Source organism: Phycodurus eques, chromosome 7 (assembly GCF_024500275.1).
Source record: "Phycodurus eques isolate BA_2022a chromosome 7, UOR_Pequ_1.1, whole genome shotgun sequence".
NCBI classification, from domain to species: Eukaryota; Metazoa; Chordata; class Actinopteri; order Syngnathiformes; family Syngnathidae; genus Phycodurus; species Phycodurus eques.
This window is the reverse complement of record NC_084531.1, coordinates 19,873,392-19,891,006: the sequence shown is the minus strand read 5'-3', so window position 1 is coordinate 19,891,006 and position 17,615 is coordinate 19,873,392. Positions and strand designations below refer to the sequence as shown.

Sequence of the window (17,615 nt, the reverse complement as noted above, 5' to 3'; positions counted from 1 at the left end):
CAGCAGGAAAATAAAGTGACAGACTATTTAGTGTTTGTGAATGTAATCACTTGTTTTTGAAACAATTACATATTTTGCACAACTGAACTATGCTCAAATTGTTTGTAAAGCTCACAGAGTAAAGGAAAACATAAATCATTGTAATTTTAGGTTGTGGACACCTGCACAATATCCATCCATCATCATTCTTTTCACATATTGCACTTTATAGGCTCAAGTACCATAATTGGTGTCAAAATGGGAAATCACATGCCTCATTAGAAAGACCGCTGAATTTATTGGTTTATGTAGGGAACACAATCATTCAAAAGTATATTTGTAAGCATGCCTACTACATGTACAGAAGCATACAACTACTGTCCGAGGATTTTTGGGGATATATACCAGAGGCCTGAACTCAACTCATCTGCATTCCATGTACTGCACAGACAGACAGCAGACTGACTTTCCAGTGTCAATCACAAATGCGTGTCTCACTGATCCCAAATAGGTAAAAAAAAGCAAAAGGAAAACAAGCATGCTGCTTGCACCACTATTTTACAGTCTTTCCTCTAAATAAGCTCTAAAGCTCTTAAATCCGACCGGCTGAAGCGGTCTAAACGTTCCGTTCCACAACACTCTCAGAGTTCCGGGCCTTTCTAAGGGGGGCCCCTGCTTGTTTTCATGGTTTTGCTGACCCCTGGAAAAATCCCATTTGGCAGAAGGCCCATCATCCTGTCTTGTGGCTGTGAAAGGCCATGTGGAGCACCATGCTTAGCATCACCAAGTGCGCATGCACACGGAGGAAATACAAGCAGACATAAACATGAGCATGCGTGTAGGTCAATGCATTGCCAAACAAACTCCACATAACAGCTGATAATGCATGGTTTTTCATTGACATTTTACAAAATGCACAAACCCAAGCACATTTGAATCCACACGCTGTGCACATTACATAACTACAGCTATACACCACCCATCTATTTAAAAAAAACAAAAAACGGTGATACTGTATGATGCATCTCGCCATACCCCTGGTGAAAGACTCGATCGCTCAACACGTCGCCGTAACAGCCCTCGAGGCAGCGGCAGCCCTCGTTGGCCACGCTCACGCACTCAAACACCACCATGTCCTCGTAGACGAGCCCCAGCAACGAGCTGTTCACCCAGCGAATCATTTCACCGCGTACGGCGCTCTCCTCTCTACCCGCTTTTGTCTTGCCGCGAGAATGGAAGGAAGCTAGCACAGAGGGAGGAAAGATGGACGAGGCAGGCAGGGAGATTTTCTTTAGCAGGCTTAGGGCCACTGATCTTGCCCGGCCAGCTCTGATCTCCTAATAACCAGCTTACATCGCCCTTAACATTGGCTGCCAAAGCAAAGACGCTGGGGGTCTGAGGGGCAGGCTGCCCTCCATCCAAAATAGCACATGTTGATTTAGCCTGCCAGGAATCTAATGGGCTGAAAATGGAGGCAGGTGATTCCCAACACTAACCTGGTCGTAGCCATGAAGAGAGCCGCTCGATTAGCCCTTTTCAAGCGGCTTCATTCATGCAGTGGCGATGAGGCACAAGAGGAGGAGGAGGCGGGGAGGGGAGAAAAGAGAGAGGGATAACGGAGAGGAGGGAGGATGGGTGCCAGATCATGCCAGGAGAAATGGAGGACAAAACGAGCAGGAAGAAGACGGGGCGGCTGTGGAAGATGAAAAAATAAAATGAAATAGCTGCACTGGAGGTCGTCTCGTCTCGTTTTTATCCTTTGCTCTCCTCTTCAATGTCTAATTGAGGCTGAAAGGCTCCGTTGAGCAAGCTGCCATGTTTCGTCCTCATTCTTGCTCTCCTTCGCTCCTCCACCCATCGGATCATCTGCTTGATTGCAGCATCCGCTAGCACCCAAGCGAGCTTCTTCTCTCGCGATTTCTGCTCTCTGTCCTATATGACGGATGGCTGCATGGAAGGAGAATGACAATGTCCCTCTGTCTCTCTTGTTGCATTCCACCTCTTCCTGTGGCTGCTGCCACAGCGAGCCTGCTGCACGCTCAATTATTCATGTCCTTCATGAATGGAGGGGTTGACATCACCGGCATTCAGGTCACTTTACATTCTGAGCTCCCTCTAAATCTCACAAGAGGTCACTTCTTGCTTTGAGGTGACACCCACATGGGCCAGCTTCTTTTTCCCATTGAAAAAGGAAATGATGGCTTTACAAGCAGCCCATGATAAAGATGGACAGCAAATCTTTTAGCGAGCACTCACTGAAGTACAGTACATGGGGGAGGAGGGGAGAGACCATTGCACGAGAAGAACACAGTACAGGTCTTCTTAACTGTTTGTCCATGGGCCAAGAAAGCCCCCATTATAAATTTCGGTGTTGATGAATTGATCAAAGGCTTGGGTCTCTGTATTTATTTGACATTTTTATATTACAATGCACCTGAGAAGGATTTTTCTCATATTTTTATGTTGTCTTGGAACAATACATGAACCGTAATGACAAAATTGAGACATTATGTATTTACTCAAAAAGTGACGTCCGTTCTTATACAGTAGATGCCCTGGCTCATTCAATCGTGCACTTCAACAAATACAATCCCAAACCTCAAATAGACCCCCCAGAATAACAGTATTGGCACAAATTGGCTATATACCTTTACTACGACATCTGATACCACGTGCAGGGATATACATCTTTATCACAACATATACCACATGAAGCACACAGGTACTGTATAGAGAGTGCTGTTGTTCGCAACAGAGCATTTCAGACAAACGCACTGCTAAATATCTTAATATGGATCGGAAATGAATTTGGGATGGCAAAGAAAACCTAAATAAATGCCCGGTGCTCGCTGCAGTTAAGTCAACCATTTGAAGTAAATCAAATCAGATATGTCCATTCTGAGCAGTTATCAAATATGATTCCTTAAAAATAAAATCCATCAGGGATGCCACAAAAATGCAGAGATGAACATAATGTACATGTAACCTGTTTGAATCCAACCAACAAAACAAATGAATGTCCCTTTGCAAAACCAGTAGTAACTCAGTGGTAGGATTGTCCCTTCAGGCGCTTGGCACAAATGTACAGCACGGACCATAATAAAAGAAAATAATATCCGTCATGCATCGTAACGATCTGTTTCCAAGTGAGATCTTTGGGTAATGAAGCATTGACGAATGCAACTTTGGTTATAAATCATTGCTGCTGAGTTCCAGTAAATAAATATCATGGATGCTCAGGAGCAGGAACAAGGTCTGTGTTTTTAATGACTAAACCTACACTATATCAGCAGGCAAAAAGAGTATAGATAAATAGGACTAACTAGAATATAATTTGTTCACAGGCTATTTACTCATAAGATGACAGCCATAACAAAGCACTGACTGACGAGTATGACGTGGTTGACAATAAAGGCCGCAAAACCATCTGTTGACAAATGCACGCACACACCTAAAAAAGACCCATGAGGTGAGCCTCTGGAAAGACTTGACCCCTAACAAATGGTGGCCTCAGTGGGAACGCTGAGCAGAGGAATGCTGCAGAAACAAAAAGGAGGAAGCTGGTCCACTGAGCGGAACCACTATGTGCCCAAATGAGCCTGCACAAGCACACAGCAACTGACCTACTTGGGGAAACCGTTGTTGGCGGACACAGATGGTCAAAATGAACACACACTCATTAAGTTTAGTATGATTTTATACAATAGTAATCTGCTGTAATTATTGATTGAGAATATTGGAGTTTTTCTTCATTTTTATATTAATACATTTTACTTTCGTAATTCTGCATTATGCTAACCCTTGAAACCAAACTGCTTGGATTTTATGGAATGCATGTATTGTTAAGGGGCAAAATGTAGCATTTTTAGTGGATCATGTCTGACATGTTTGTAGAGCGGGTCACTGTTTGTTGGTTAGCAGGATTACACAAAAACCCTATTTGATCAAAATACTGTATGTGTCAAGCAATTACTGTACATGTTGCTGCAATTTGGGATTAAAATGCAGCTCTTTACCAAAGACCACACCCAACAGACGGAAAATGGTGGCGTCCTGCCCATCCAGAATGTACATCTTCCCCATGAATGAAAAATAAAATGCGTGCAAAATACAAATACAAATAACAAATCCATAACTTTTTTTTGACTGCGATGGTCTTCTCTCTTTGTGTTAGGTGTCAACCATATTGTTTCCGTTTTAATGACTCCCTCATTCTTGTCAGTGTATGTTGCTGATTGCATAAACCGATGTTTGCAACACTGTGGTCAGATAAATATGTTATTGTTTTGGCCGAGGTCTGCGCTCTCTAAGATGCTTTTACAGTTTTGGATTCACTTGGAGTCACTGTGGGGTTGTTTCTAATTCAAAGGTAATGCAGTGACTAACTTGTTCTACAACAGGCTACAGGTAGAGGTGTTACTGATATTTACTGATGCACTAATGGCACGCAAACAGTTACAGGGGCAGAAAAAAATATAAATCGGTCAAACATGGTAACAAACGCCTCCATCAAATTAAAGGTAAGGGGAGCTTTTTAGCGACTTGTCTTGACAACACGAATGTGCTGACGCCTGGCGAACTGGCAAGTGTCTGACTGCGTCTTGGCCGTGCAGTTACCATGGCAGCCGGTCAAGCCATTCATGTTCTCCGTCACTTGTACTGTTCCCAACTAGAGGGGAGTGTGAGTGTGTGTGTGGTGAGAGAATGCTGTTGCATTCACTTTCACACTTGATTAGCTGGCTACAAATAGTTTAAGCACACTTTGCTGTGTGTACAATTAATTATTTTGGAATAAATGTGTGCATTTAAAACAGTGCAGTCACTTTGCCTTTACATTTAGCAGTTGAAATAGTTAATTTTTAAAGCCATGTGTGTCGCACAACTAAAACGTTTATTCGTCATTATCCTTGTTGTGGTTGGCAAGTTGAAAAGGTTTGGTCACTTATCAAAAACCTGGTTTTCAACTTAACAAACTGATTGGAATTCAGGAGCAAAACTCCCTTTGGTGAGGTTATCTCAGGACTTGAAGATATCAGAGGGAACTGGAAGTTGGCAACCGGATTCAAGCCCAGAGGGAGAGAAGAGCTGCAGATTGGAACTGGAGGAAGGCCGAGTGTTACTGTAGCAGGAGATGAGTTTTAAAATAAAATTGACACTTAAAAGTTTCTAGCAAAGGTGTGCACCATTTACTCAGTTGTTAATCGGAAGTATAACAAACCCCCCAATTAGTATTTTGTCTGCAAATTACATTTATTGTTGTGGTCATTTATCAGCATTTTGTGTGTATGTCGCAACTATATTCAACTAAAATTCCCATGTCATGCCTGGAGCTCTGTACATGTGAGTCTATTTATTCTCTAGAAATGTTTTTGTTTTTAATGAAACCCAATTGAGAAATTGATTTTAGAAGGTGGTCCACCTCACACTCTCCATCCGCGGCATATCATTGCTTTTCTGCTCTCAATTACTTTGTAATTATATAGATTTGTTTTTTTTTCAGTGTAAATTGAGACACATTTATTAAGCAAGACAATAAATAAAATATCTGAACAACACATTCATAACACTCCTGATCTCGACTGAATTTACCAAACGATTATCAGTAAATGCATTATTGAAAACTGCACAACTTCTACTGAGTTAAAATACAATAAAGTTAAAACACAACTGGCCAGATAATTACTGTAACTGTCCAACGATGACACAAGATGGAAAGGAAATGGCAAGGAACTGAACCACTTATTCAATATAAATAAAGATTTCAAATCCTCAGACTTTCTGATTTCCTTAGTCCTCTGTCAAAGCAAACAAGTGAACTTTGTGTTTTAAGCACAACTAGACACTGATGGACTTCAGCTTTTAGAAAAGTGATGGACATAATTGCCAATTTTCTGACATGTTTGGAATCAAACACTAACCCAGTCATTCCCTCCGAGTGCCTGGTCTGCCTAATTTGAAATCCTCAGAACCAGCCAAACCTTAAATCAAAACTCTTGATTTGAGGCTAGGATCAATAATGATGTGCCCTGCGACCGACTGGCGACCAGTTCAGGGTGTAGTCCGCCTTTCGTCCGAAGTCAGCTGGGATAGGCTCCAGCGCCCCGTGACCCTAACCAATGGATGGATGGGTCAATAATGATACAAACAATGTCCCATAAATATGTGCAAAGCAGTGAGTGGCTTTGTGGTTTATTACATCATACAGACATCTTTTTACAATCATCGACTCACTCCACATTATCCCTAACATTAACATGACCTATTAATTTGTCATACATTGTCACTGTCTTACATGGCTTTTGTGTCCAACATTTGATCAGTCTGATTGTTCGTGTATGAGCCACGACATGTGGTGCATTCAAGCGTAGCTCGGAAATGCGTTGCGTAGTATGGATTTTCATAGTTTTAATGGCTGTAAAATTGTGTGTGTGTGTATGCGTGAGGGGTGGCAGGGGAAATGTTCAGTGGCGCCTTGCTTTCTTACTCTGTTACGGCGTCTCTGATGCTGATGAAACTTGTGTAACGTTTATGTGATAAACGTGAATCTCACTCGTGGATGAGCAGGGCGCGCCACAGCCCCTCGCCTCGCACATGCGTTCTCTCGCTATTCAAACGTATATAACTTTATTATTTCCTTGATAAATTATAACTTAATACGTTTTTTTATTCTCCCAACACCGTTATATTAGATTTTATTAATGAAAGGCCCGAGACAGACTTACACACACTTGTGCAAACGTTAAAAACAACAAAAATTGAAAAAGGGGCAGCTTGGCCTCAAGGGCAAAAGAGCAGGTACGCCCCTGTTAGTTAAGTAGTTAGTGAGTTAGTTAGTTAGTTAGTTGGAGATCTTATAAAATTCTCAGTGAAAAGAGACATGCATCTTAATTAAATAAATTGGGAATTTATTTGACGCTGATACAAATGAATGCATCCCAATGTAACTTCATCCTAAAAAAGCCAGTACTGTGCAGTTAGCGAGTAAAGATTCTTTTTTTCCCCTGTCTATTTTGAATCAGAAACCTTTCAAAATTCTTGCTTTCCAAACGTTTTTCTCAAATTTGTGGTGGTGAACTAATTGGAAACTAACCAAAGTGAATATTGTGCAGGAAAGGATCCATTCATCCATTTTCCGTACCGCTTCTCCTGACTATGGTCGATAAGCAAAAATGTAGACTCACGGTATGGAACAATATATTTCTATTTCTATAGAATTCTATATTTAATCCATATACCATACCAATGATCGATGTGCATGTAGTGTGCTGGTGCTTCCTTTCTGCTAATTTAGAAGTACCTCTTCCATCATGAGGTGCTGACCCAACACCCCTGTCTTTTCTAGGGAACGCATTCATAAATACAACATTGATAATGTGTCCGTCATCCATCATGTCCCATCAGACGCCAACAATAGAAAAAGAAATAAAAAAGGCCAGCATTTGGGGCCGAGCAGAGAGAGTGGTGGCGATGACAAATAGCATGTGGGTATAATACAGCAGGGTAGAGAGCCAAGCAAAAAAAGCAAATAATGAGAGGGAGTCAGGAAAAGATGAGCAGCGGCAGCCAGGAAGGAAAAATATAGTCATCCACTTTTGCTGCAGAAACTCTGAAGGGAAGCAAGAGGTCCACTGTGGCCCAGTCTAATGATGCGGTGCTTTATCTTTAAAGCGGCACTTCATTCCAAGCATCCAACCACTGAGTTGTTCTTCACTGTTTGTGTTTTTTTTAATTTAAAAAAAAATATATTTTTATGTGAGCATCTTGCATGCAACTGCATATCTCATTTGAAGTGCTCAGTTTTGAACTTGCGAAGTCAACTTGCGGTCCATACATGAGGGGTCTTTTCTTTCTCGCCAATATTTTATATACTGGTAGGCTTCAGAGGTGTGGGAGCTACAGTTAGAAATGAGTCAAAAATAGATCAGAGAGGCCGTTTGGACACGCCTGAGGACGTTTCTGGCTTTCTTGTGAGGATATGAAAGCTCTATCTACGTCAGGGGAAGGTTGCAAATGTTTTTGATGTTTTACTTGACGACAGCACACACACACACACACACACACACACGCGTAACTGTATAATGAATAAGGACAGAGTGTGGTATGCCGAATAAATTGCAGCTTCTGAAGAAGCGTAGACATTTTGAAAACTGACTATATGCACAAAATTTGATCTTCAGTCTTTAAAACTTATATAATCCGTAACATACATTTTTAGGTGACCAATCGAGGATGTACTCTTTCTGCTTCTCACCCAAAGTGAGCTGGGATAGGCTGGATAGAAAATGAATGGCTGGAGAATATCCATCCATCCATTTTCTGAGCCGCTTCTCCTCACTCGGGTCACAGGCGTGCTGGAGCCTATCCCAGCTGTCATCGGGCAGGAGGCGGGGTACACCCTGAACTGGTTGCCATCCAATGGCAGGGCACATAGAAAAAAACAACCATTCGCACTCACAGTCATGCCAGGCGGGGCCGGGGATTGAACCTGGGTCCTCAGAACTGTGAGGCTGACGCTCTAACCAGTAGGCCGCCGTGCCGCTTGGCTGGAGTATATGTATCAAAGAAACATGCACTCTTTAAAAATGATGAAGCAGTAAAGATACACATTTTAGTCACTACAAAAAAATTTTTTTTAATAAGTACAACTGCTTTAAATAATTCACATAACTTCTGTACATTTTTTTCTTTCCTTGAGGCTCATCCATCTTTAACAAGTTTGATAAAGCCAATGAAAAGCACACATTAATGGAGGTAATTATTAGACACTGGCAAGATTTTGGTAAAATTTCGAATTTTTCAGCCTAATGGGCATTACAATTTGGAGGTTCTATTTTTATATGCCCACTGGCCACAGAATTTGAATTACAATCTGCAAGCTGCAGTATTACAGCAGTATAAAAGAACAAACAACAAATAAATGAATCCTTCCATGACAAAGTAAAATTATTGATTCGTTCTAATCCAAGTCAGATCAAATGCACAAACAACACATATTCATGCAAAAACATACCCAGTCTAGTTGTGAAGCTGGGCCACACTACCACGTGAAAAGTATAAGCCCCGATTTTTGCTTTGGCCTCCTGTCACTGCCTGGCCTTTGCTACAGCTGCTGCTGTTTGGCTCTGCATGCACAGCAGTGTGCGCGCGCATGCGTGTGTATGTTTGTGCAGATTGAAGTCACAGCAAATGTCATATCCAGTGCAAAGATCCTCAAAGTGGGGGCACTGCCGAACCCACACCAATCTGTCACTCACACACACACACACACACACACTGTGACTGCGTCTTCCCTTGAGTTTGTTTTCTTGATACACAAAGTTAACTTGTTTGATATTTCACAAAGAAACGACTGACGAGTACCTCGCAACATTCTGTTGTCTACTTTGCAAATTGGCCTGGGTTTTAAACTTGAGCGAGTGTAATGGCACAGGAAGCAAAAATACACACATTTACATTGGTTCATTGCAATTAGACCTCCTTCTTCCAATTGAGGCAACATTTTTATGACAAGAAATGTGCTGACAAAGCATCCACTGCCGAAATGACCTGACGGTCACATGTCCAAATGGCTGACGGCACCTTCGAGAGCATCATAAGGTGCATAATATGCATTAATAGTAAAGCCAACCAAATAAATATGTTTCTTTTCTATTTATTTCAGTGCATCACTTTTCGTACTACTCCAGCCAAATTCTAATGAGAACAGATTTTCATAAAATGCACTCATAATAATGGTGAAGATATGAGCAGGCTTCGTAGGAGATTATGAGGATTGTTGATTCCTTGACTATGCTTTTTCATCTTAAAAGGTTAACAAATGCAAGGCTGAAGAGTAGGGTTTTGACATTACATTGATATTGTGATGTATCGTTATCATTTACAGTACAATATCATTAATATGATGTGCATAGGCGGCACGGTGGCCGACTGGTTAGAGCGTCAGCCTCACAGTTCTGAGGACCCGGTTTCAATCCCCGGCCCCGACTGTGTGGAGTTTGCATGTTCTCCCCGTGCCTGCGTGGGTTTTCTCCGGGCACTCCGGTTTCCTCCCACATCCCAAAAACATGCATAAATTGGAGACTCTAAAATTGCCCGTAGGTGTGACTGTGAGTGTGAATGGTAGTTTGTTTGTATGTGCCCTGCGATTGGCTGGCAACCAGTTCAGGGTGTACCCCGCCTCCTGCCCGATGACAGCTGGGATAGGCTCCAGCACGCCCGCGACCCTAGTGAGGAGAAGCGGCTCAGAAAATGGATGGATGGATGATGTGCATATGTGATGTGTCCAGCTCACCTAGTGACCCTAGTGAGGATGTATAATGGATGGATGGATGGATTGATTATTATTGATTATTGCAAAATGTCTGCATCAGAATCATTTCCACTGTTGTCAAAATATCATAAAATGATCATATCTTGAGTTAATATGCAATTCCCACCCATACTGACCCAACTTTTGAGGACAATATCAAACACACAAACATACACAAGAGATGTTGGCATGTGTTTTCGACAGCGGCGATGCCGCCAAAATCCAATTGGATTGAGTCCAACTTCAAAGGTCCACACATACCTGAGATTATACAACAGCATGGCTACCAGACAGGTCAGCCTCCAGGTATGGAAGGCAAGGGGATGTTGACAGATGGTGCTTCACCTCGTGCCTATCAGGGCGATTAAGGGATGGCAGACTAAAGTCTAACAGTGTTTGTGTAGAATGGATGCCTGAGACACACAAGCCATCAAGAACACTGAGTTTGCTGAAAACCACACATTCAATCTCATTAAGATCATCAAGTACTGAGTGGGAACCAAAGAAGGAAGCGGGATGCACGTTCCCCAAACCGCTCTCCTTCTCACTTTTCTTTTTTCTCACCCCCCTGCAGTACTCTGTAATTTGTCTAAAAATACCCCGCAAAGAAGAGAAGGAGGAGGAGGAGCGAAAACAAACAAGGGGAGGAGGTAATGTGGGAAAGGAGGGCAGCCGGAAAAGCAAGGGATTGCACGCGGCGAGCGATGGCGGAATGTGAGCCACCTGGACGCGGATGCATGTGAGCATGTGCCTGCCCCCTATTATTATTATGATTTGTTTTCAGTCACGTGAGCGCCTCTCCTCAGCTGCTCTGTGCTCATATTGAGCCCACCCGAGGGGAGCAGAGCGAGGTCAACACTGTCACAGCCCGACAGCAAACACACTGGATGCATTTAGGCCCAATAACCTTATTGCATGCATTATACTTAATTGTCTCGAAGCGGTCCAATCAGTCTTGCACAACACTGCATCATAGCTGTTAACCCTTTCAAACACGACCAAAGTCGAGACTCTGTCTGGGCTGTTCTGTGCAATCACGAGTGCCTTAAAGCTGTATAATTGCAACGGGTACACAAGCAAACACAAAATGAGAGGCATGCTCTGAGTTTCATTTTCCACCTTACCAGGCGAGCTTGAAGCTTTTCATCAGTACAACGAGGTGTGTCTAATGTCCATAGCGCGTTGTGGGCACCGGGCTGCCCGTTGATGCCGCTGCATGCTGACTGACAGCCTCCACAAGCCTCACCTCCCATGCAGAGCAGCAGCAATGCACGCAAGGAAAGCAAAGCGACGGTCCGTGTTTTTGGGCCGACCAAAATCCACAAGGATTTGCCTCGCAACCTGCTACATTCTGTGCCGCAGTGCTGGGTGCTTGTGCCAAAAAAATCACATTCTCTCTCTTTTTTTTTCTTCTTTCAGTTTTCCCAGAAGAGAAGCAGGTGACCCAGCTGCGCGACGTTCCCGTTGCAATCTACAGCATGAAGCAGGAGAGGTAGGAACTGCACAGACAAAGCAAACACAGGTGGTCCGTCTATTATCCAAGTCTCGGACCGTTAGCGCTCCCAGTTCGCAGACTCAAACTCTCCGCCGTCTCTCCCTCAGCCACTGCCTCTACGGATGAAAGCTGCACTTGCTGTGCTCACATTGAGCAGGCGCAGGATAGCTCCCCTCCCCCTCCCCAACACCCCTTCCCATTCTGTCTCTGTCCGTCCACTTCCCTAGATGGCTCCCTTTCGCTCCTTTGCAAGATAAGCCCAGCTGACCTGGAGTGCAGGACGAGAGCGCTGATTGTAGCCATCCCATCGGCCACGCTTCGTATGAGAAGCGTATTAAGAGAGGGACCTGCTGCAATTCTTCTCTTTTGTGTTGGGCTCCAGCCTTGTACAGTGTCAGTCGGCAGTGTTAATCTTCTAATGTGATCCCATCCAGAATATACACAGCAGTGCCTGTTTTTATTCAAATGCTTCATTTAAAAACAATGTTTTATTCTTGAGCACTTCATCTCAAACCAAATCAGTAGCTATAGCGTCATGTTAAGCAAGCTATATTTGTAAGGGATTAACCTTTGAAGAACCACAGTCTCACTGCCCAAATGAAGCGGCACTTGTTTAATCTGCAGGTCAGAGGAGTCAGTGAGCAATACGCCACAGACTTAACAGACAGACAAACTGTCCTTTAAAAAACAACCATGGCCGCAGTGGGTCAGGGAGCGAAGTGTCCTGAGGGTTTAGTCCACTCTCAACACTGCATGCAAATGTTAATGAAGCTAATCCATCAATGCTAACTAACTGGCATGCAGTGAAATAAAGTTGAAGTACATTTGAATGACTATTTAAACTGTTTAGCGCAGACTGATGAAGTCACTGACGGTTGGATTTCATTTATTTAACATGCTATCGATCACCTTTTGTCGAGAACAGAAAGAGGAGTGCCCCTTCCAAAATACACTTGCCAACAGGGGAGGGACAATTTGACGTCCCCGTTCATTAATTCATCTTCAAATCACAAGAAATGTCACAGTATAATGTTGTTCTCAACCTTAGAAATTACTCTTTTGTATCTTGGAAATGAATTCCATTTAAGGTCCCCTGAAAAATATTGTTTTGTGCCAGAAAGTAAACATCAGTAAATGGGAGTGAGGCGTATTATTTTCCAGGTGAAAACTATTTCACAAACATTGTAAATAAAAGCATTTTATGAGAAAAATGCCTTATTTTGGTAGAAGATACTTGTAGTTAGGGCACATTATTTTTTTTATTGAATTAAAGAAAATCTTTTCAACTGTTACTTTTGTAAAATCTAATTCAATTCCCATGAGTGCTCACAAGCAGCATTGGTATCCATAATATAAACAAAAGACTTTAGAGCACTTAATGTACATAATGTACATTATGAGAGCTTTGATATGATGGTGGTTTATCCTTTTCTGCCAAGCGAGTGCCTGCGACTTTGTAGTTTCTAAGTAATTGGTATTGCTCAGAAATGTGCATCTCTCTTGGCACTGCTCCACTACAATGTGACATCCAATATGTGTTTATGGTATACTATAAACACATTGAACGTGCACTGTGCAACATACATGTTAGCGACGCAGCAGCAGAACACTGAAAAGTATGGATGGACATGAATTATTAAATAATAAAAAAATTATGAATCTTTGTCCATCTAGAATTCACAGTATATCCATTGTCTATAACTTTTTTACTTCATCAGGGGTCGTGGGTGTGCTGAAGCCTATCCTAGCTGACAGGGTGAGAGGGGGGCTATACCCTAGGCTGTGCACCAGCCAATCACAGGTGTCTATTTTAACAAGGCTAAATTGTATAGACTTGAAGCAATGAAGGTAAAATGGAGTGCATTACTTGGCAACAACTCGTAAGAGGGTGCAGTTGATTCAGTGTCAACTCGTTTGCTGGCTAAAGGAGTGGCAATCGCAATGCAGGTGGCTGCAGCTGGCTTGTTAGCATGGACTCAGAAAGCATTATTTTGCTCAACATGACAATGGTTTTACAAACGCAAGTTCTGAACTGTGGGAACTCTCCAATCCCTTGATTGCGTAAGCCTAAGGTTGCACACGATTCCTGGACTGCCTTGCTCATATTCTTAAATATGAACTAATAAAGTGTCTTTTTCATAACCTGCATGTATTTCATTTTCTTTCATTTGGCTTGAACGTTCAAAGTGATGAAACACAGTCACCAGCACCAAAGCTAATTATTCCACCACTGCCCATTAATTTACATTCAAACTTGAACTCTTCTAGAAAAATGTGGAAAAACTCACGTTCAGTATTTACTTATCCATTCATCCATCCATTTCCTTTACTTGGTGTCTTCATTAGAGTTGCAAGTGACTATACCAGCAGACTTTGAATGAGAGGCGGGATACACCCTAGAATGGTTGCGTGCCAATCACAGGGCATACTACTTCATTTATTTAGTAAAACTAAAATCAATATAAAGCATCTATTAACCAATTATTATTTCCCAAAGTTAATTAGGGGAATTTACTCGTCAAATTATCATCCCTCGAAGAAGATCCCCAATTATTAAGATCTACTTAATTGAGTAAAACTAGGAGGGAGGAGAGACAGTGAGAGACTTTACAGCCCACATCAGATCAGAACAGATACGAGGCCACCGTCACATTCTATTGTTAGTCGACGGCGAGACAGGAGGGAGATGAAAGTCAGGAAAAAGGAGGACAAGATGGCAGTGTGACACAGCGAGATCCTTCAGCGATAGCGCAGTAAGTCCGTCGTCTCACAGAGAGTCCATCTGGTGTGCACCTCGTCATGGGGCGCTCGCCAGGCAGGAGAAAATACATCCACCCAAAAAGGTGCACTTGGTGAACGTCCTAATTCATTAGACACCATCTTCTTCCTTTAACAAATAAGCAACAAATCTCAACCCGGCTGCCTTACTAATGCGACTGCTGTATGCAAAGACACGTGTAGTGATATATATATATATACACCAGCGGACGGAGACATAAACTAAACTTGTAAAAAGGCACTGTTTTCATATCAGGAAAATGAAGCCTTTTACGTGTTTACTTTGGTTGCCTTTTGTCATGTGTGTTGCATTAGACGCTAGTTCTCTGTCCAGCATGTTAGAAAAAAAAACAACAAAAAAAAAAACACACCCTCAACGCAGAATAGTGCTGAATGGACAGCTCCTCCACAGAAGCGTCCAGTAGTCAAGTCAGTGTATTTTTGTTGTTGTTGTTGTTCTCACTGATGCCCCCTGCTGGCTAGTTTACGATGACGTTTTGTTGAAACCCATCCAACCCTCCATTTTCTATACCGCTAATCTTTGCAGGTGAGCTGGAGCCCATTGCATGCAGCTGATTTGGGGCCAGAGGCGGACCCTGGACTGGTCACATGCCTATTGCGTGGCCCATAAAGATAATCAACCATTCACCACTAATTTAGATTCTTCAATGAAACCAAGAAACATGGGGAGAACATGCAAATTTCACACAGGGCCTCCCTCGCATGAGCCCAGATTGGAACCCACAGCCTAATCACTTGTACACCGTGCTCCTCATTTTGTTGAAACATACAGCAAAAGCAAATGTATAAATTGCATCCATCCACTTTGTATACTGCTTGCTCAGCGTGGCAGGGAAGTGGCGCATATGCCAGTTGGCTTTGGGCAAAATGCAGAAAACTGTCATGTTTCTTCCCAATTTGAATGAATTTCTTGAATATTCTGTTTCTTGCATTAAAATGACACACATTTGCATGGAATCCAATCCAGATATGATTATTCTGCAATATCCTTAGCATTCCTCCAACCCTCACCGGGCCCACACTGTTTATTTTCCATTTTATCTCAAAAAAGAATCGTCCGATAATCTGAATTAATCCCTACGCTGTGATTTGCAGGATTGGAGGCCAACGTGAGGTGAATTCCACACCATCTACTCCAATCGTGTGACCGTTTGGTTTTCTGTCAAACCGACCATGCGGGATAAACTGGCTTCTCAGGGCACACAGCAGGAAGAGAGTGCGCATCATCATATTTGCAATGTGCATGCGCAGGTATACACATAGTCATGAAAGGCAAGCCTCATAAAAATGGCAAGGATAAGGAACAAATGAATAGATGAGACAAAATGGACACCATCCCGAAATTCTTTGCAGATAGCTCTCATGGCGAAATCAACATGATGACTGATGATGATGTATGACATAGTCTGAAACTAAAAAGAACAACACATCTTGATCGGGTCCAGCTCAGTGTAGAAGTGCTAAAGTCAGATGCAGATGGCCTGCTGTGTGAGTGCCACGTGTTGCATAAATAAAAGAACAAAGCACTGACATTAAAGCTTATTTTACAAGGGCCTTCTATTCCCTGGTTCAGCAGCAGCAGCGAGCAGGATAGAAATAGACTCACAATAAACCCCCATCACACACTCATCGTAATTATAACACAAAGAGGAACGGGGGAGGAGAAGAGAGGAGGTGAACATTGGGATTATCGGGATTATTTTCAACAACCAACATAATGGAGATGCTAGCAGAATAGCCCAAAAATGGAGATTAAATTCCTGTAGAGTGGAAAGTGACATTGCAGCTCTTTGTCAATTAAGTAGCTTTGTCTCTACTACTAAATAACTGAAACCTAAACCACCATAACATATTCTAAAGTATTATAGATCCTACATTATCATTTTATCTGAAGTTATACTTTAATGTAATAAACATAATCAGATTTACTAATGCAGTGGCTGGAGTGTTTATTCATTAAACTGCAGTAAATAATATGCATCTTTTAGGGAAAAGGCATTTATTGGGCGGGTCGTTTTTTTTTTTTTTTTTTTACTGTAAAGTTTATTATTATTATTATCTACTGTGCTTGACAAAAACAAACGAATTAGACCCAAAACACTAAGTAAGGTGGCCACAGCTGCCCTAAATTAACAGGACTGGTAATTAAGGAATTATTTTTCATATTCCCGTTATGGTTATAAAACAAGCATGAAGAAAATCTTCAACTGAAATTGTAATTTTCATGCTAAAATATGCTTATTATTGTTGTCCATAAATTCCTGCTAAAGCACATTACTATTAAGATTGCATTCCTGAACTGTAAAAAAAAAAGTTTTAGTGGTTGAATGTCATGCTTGATTAATTTCTGACTTCTCAGATCAACTCAATGCAACCCTTAAATTTTGGGATAAAAACTATTAACTAACATTAATTAAAAATGGTCAAATATAGCAAGCTCGCCGAAGTTGAGAGAATCTGCATTAATGCAATTTATGATGCTGGATGGTGTCTTCTCCTTTTAATGCCTAATACATTTGCTATGCACTGCATAGTTGTTGTTTTTTTTAAATGTGTGTGATTAACTAGAGATCAGCCCAAGACCCCTATATTCTTGCCCAACGTCAGCAAAGACAACCCTGGTAAAAGAAAAACAAAACGAAACAACAACAACAACAAATAAAATGTTTATTTGCAAAAAACTCATAACATTGCTGTTAGACTGAATTGGATAGCTTACTGTATGTATGGAGAATAGTTTTGGTTTCTATTTTGTGCAATGTACTTCTTGTTCTTCAAGAAGTACATGCAAGGAAATGTAATTACGTCTTCTCTTGCATGCTATTTATATTACGTAGTGTATTTATATATCCTATATCCACAACTGCTGCTGAAACGATGCAAATTTCCCAATTGTGGGACGAATAAATGTTATCTTATCTTATATTACAAATATTTATTACAAACAATATACTTTTAACCTGCCCACGTTCCAAAGTGACGTACGCAGTGACGTACTAATTAATTTCCGGTTCAGACGCGGCGTCCTGTGTG

The 17,615-nt window shown here is 41.8% G+C and overlaps 1 protein-coding gene across 9 annotated transcripts in view; it reads right to left on the bottom strand.

Moving 5' to 3' along the window:
* LOC133404764 (protein Aster-B-like) overlaps positions 1–17,615 on the bottom strand; it is a 63,237-nt gene that overhangs the window by 32,448 nt on the left and 13,174 nt on the right. For 2 of the 9 annotated variants that reach the window (XM_061681006.1, XM_061681007.1), the window contains exon 1: positions 1,015–1,294. The exons of 2 other annotated variants lie outside the window; for them this stretch is intronic. In XM_061681006.1, the coding sequence (XP_061536990.1) occupies positions 1,015–1,160 (146 nt within the window). In that variant the 5' untranslated portion in view covers positions 1,161–1,294. Of the gene's footprint in view, positions 1–1,014; positions 1,295–1,475; positions 1,903–11,412; positions 11,893–14,071; positions 14,098–17,615 lie in introns of those variants that run through there. 5 more of the 9 variants (XM_061681016.1, XM_061681008.1, XM_061681009.1 and 2 more) reach the window with 5 other exon arrangements.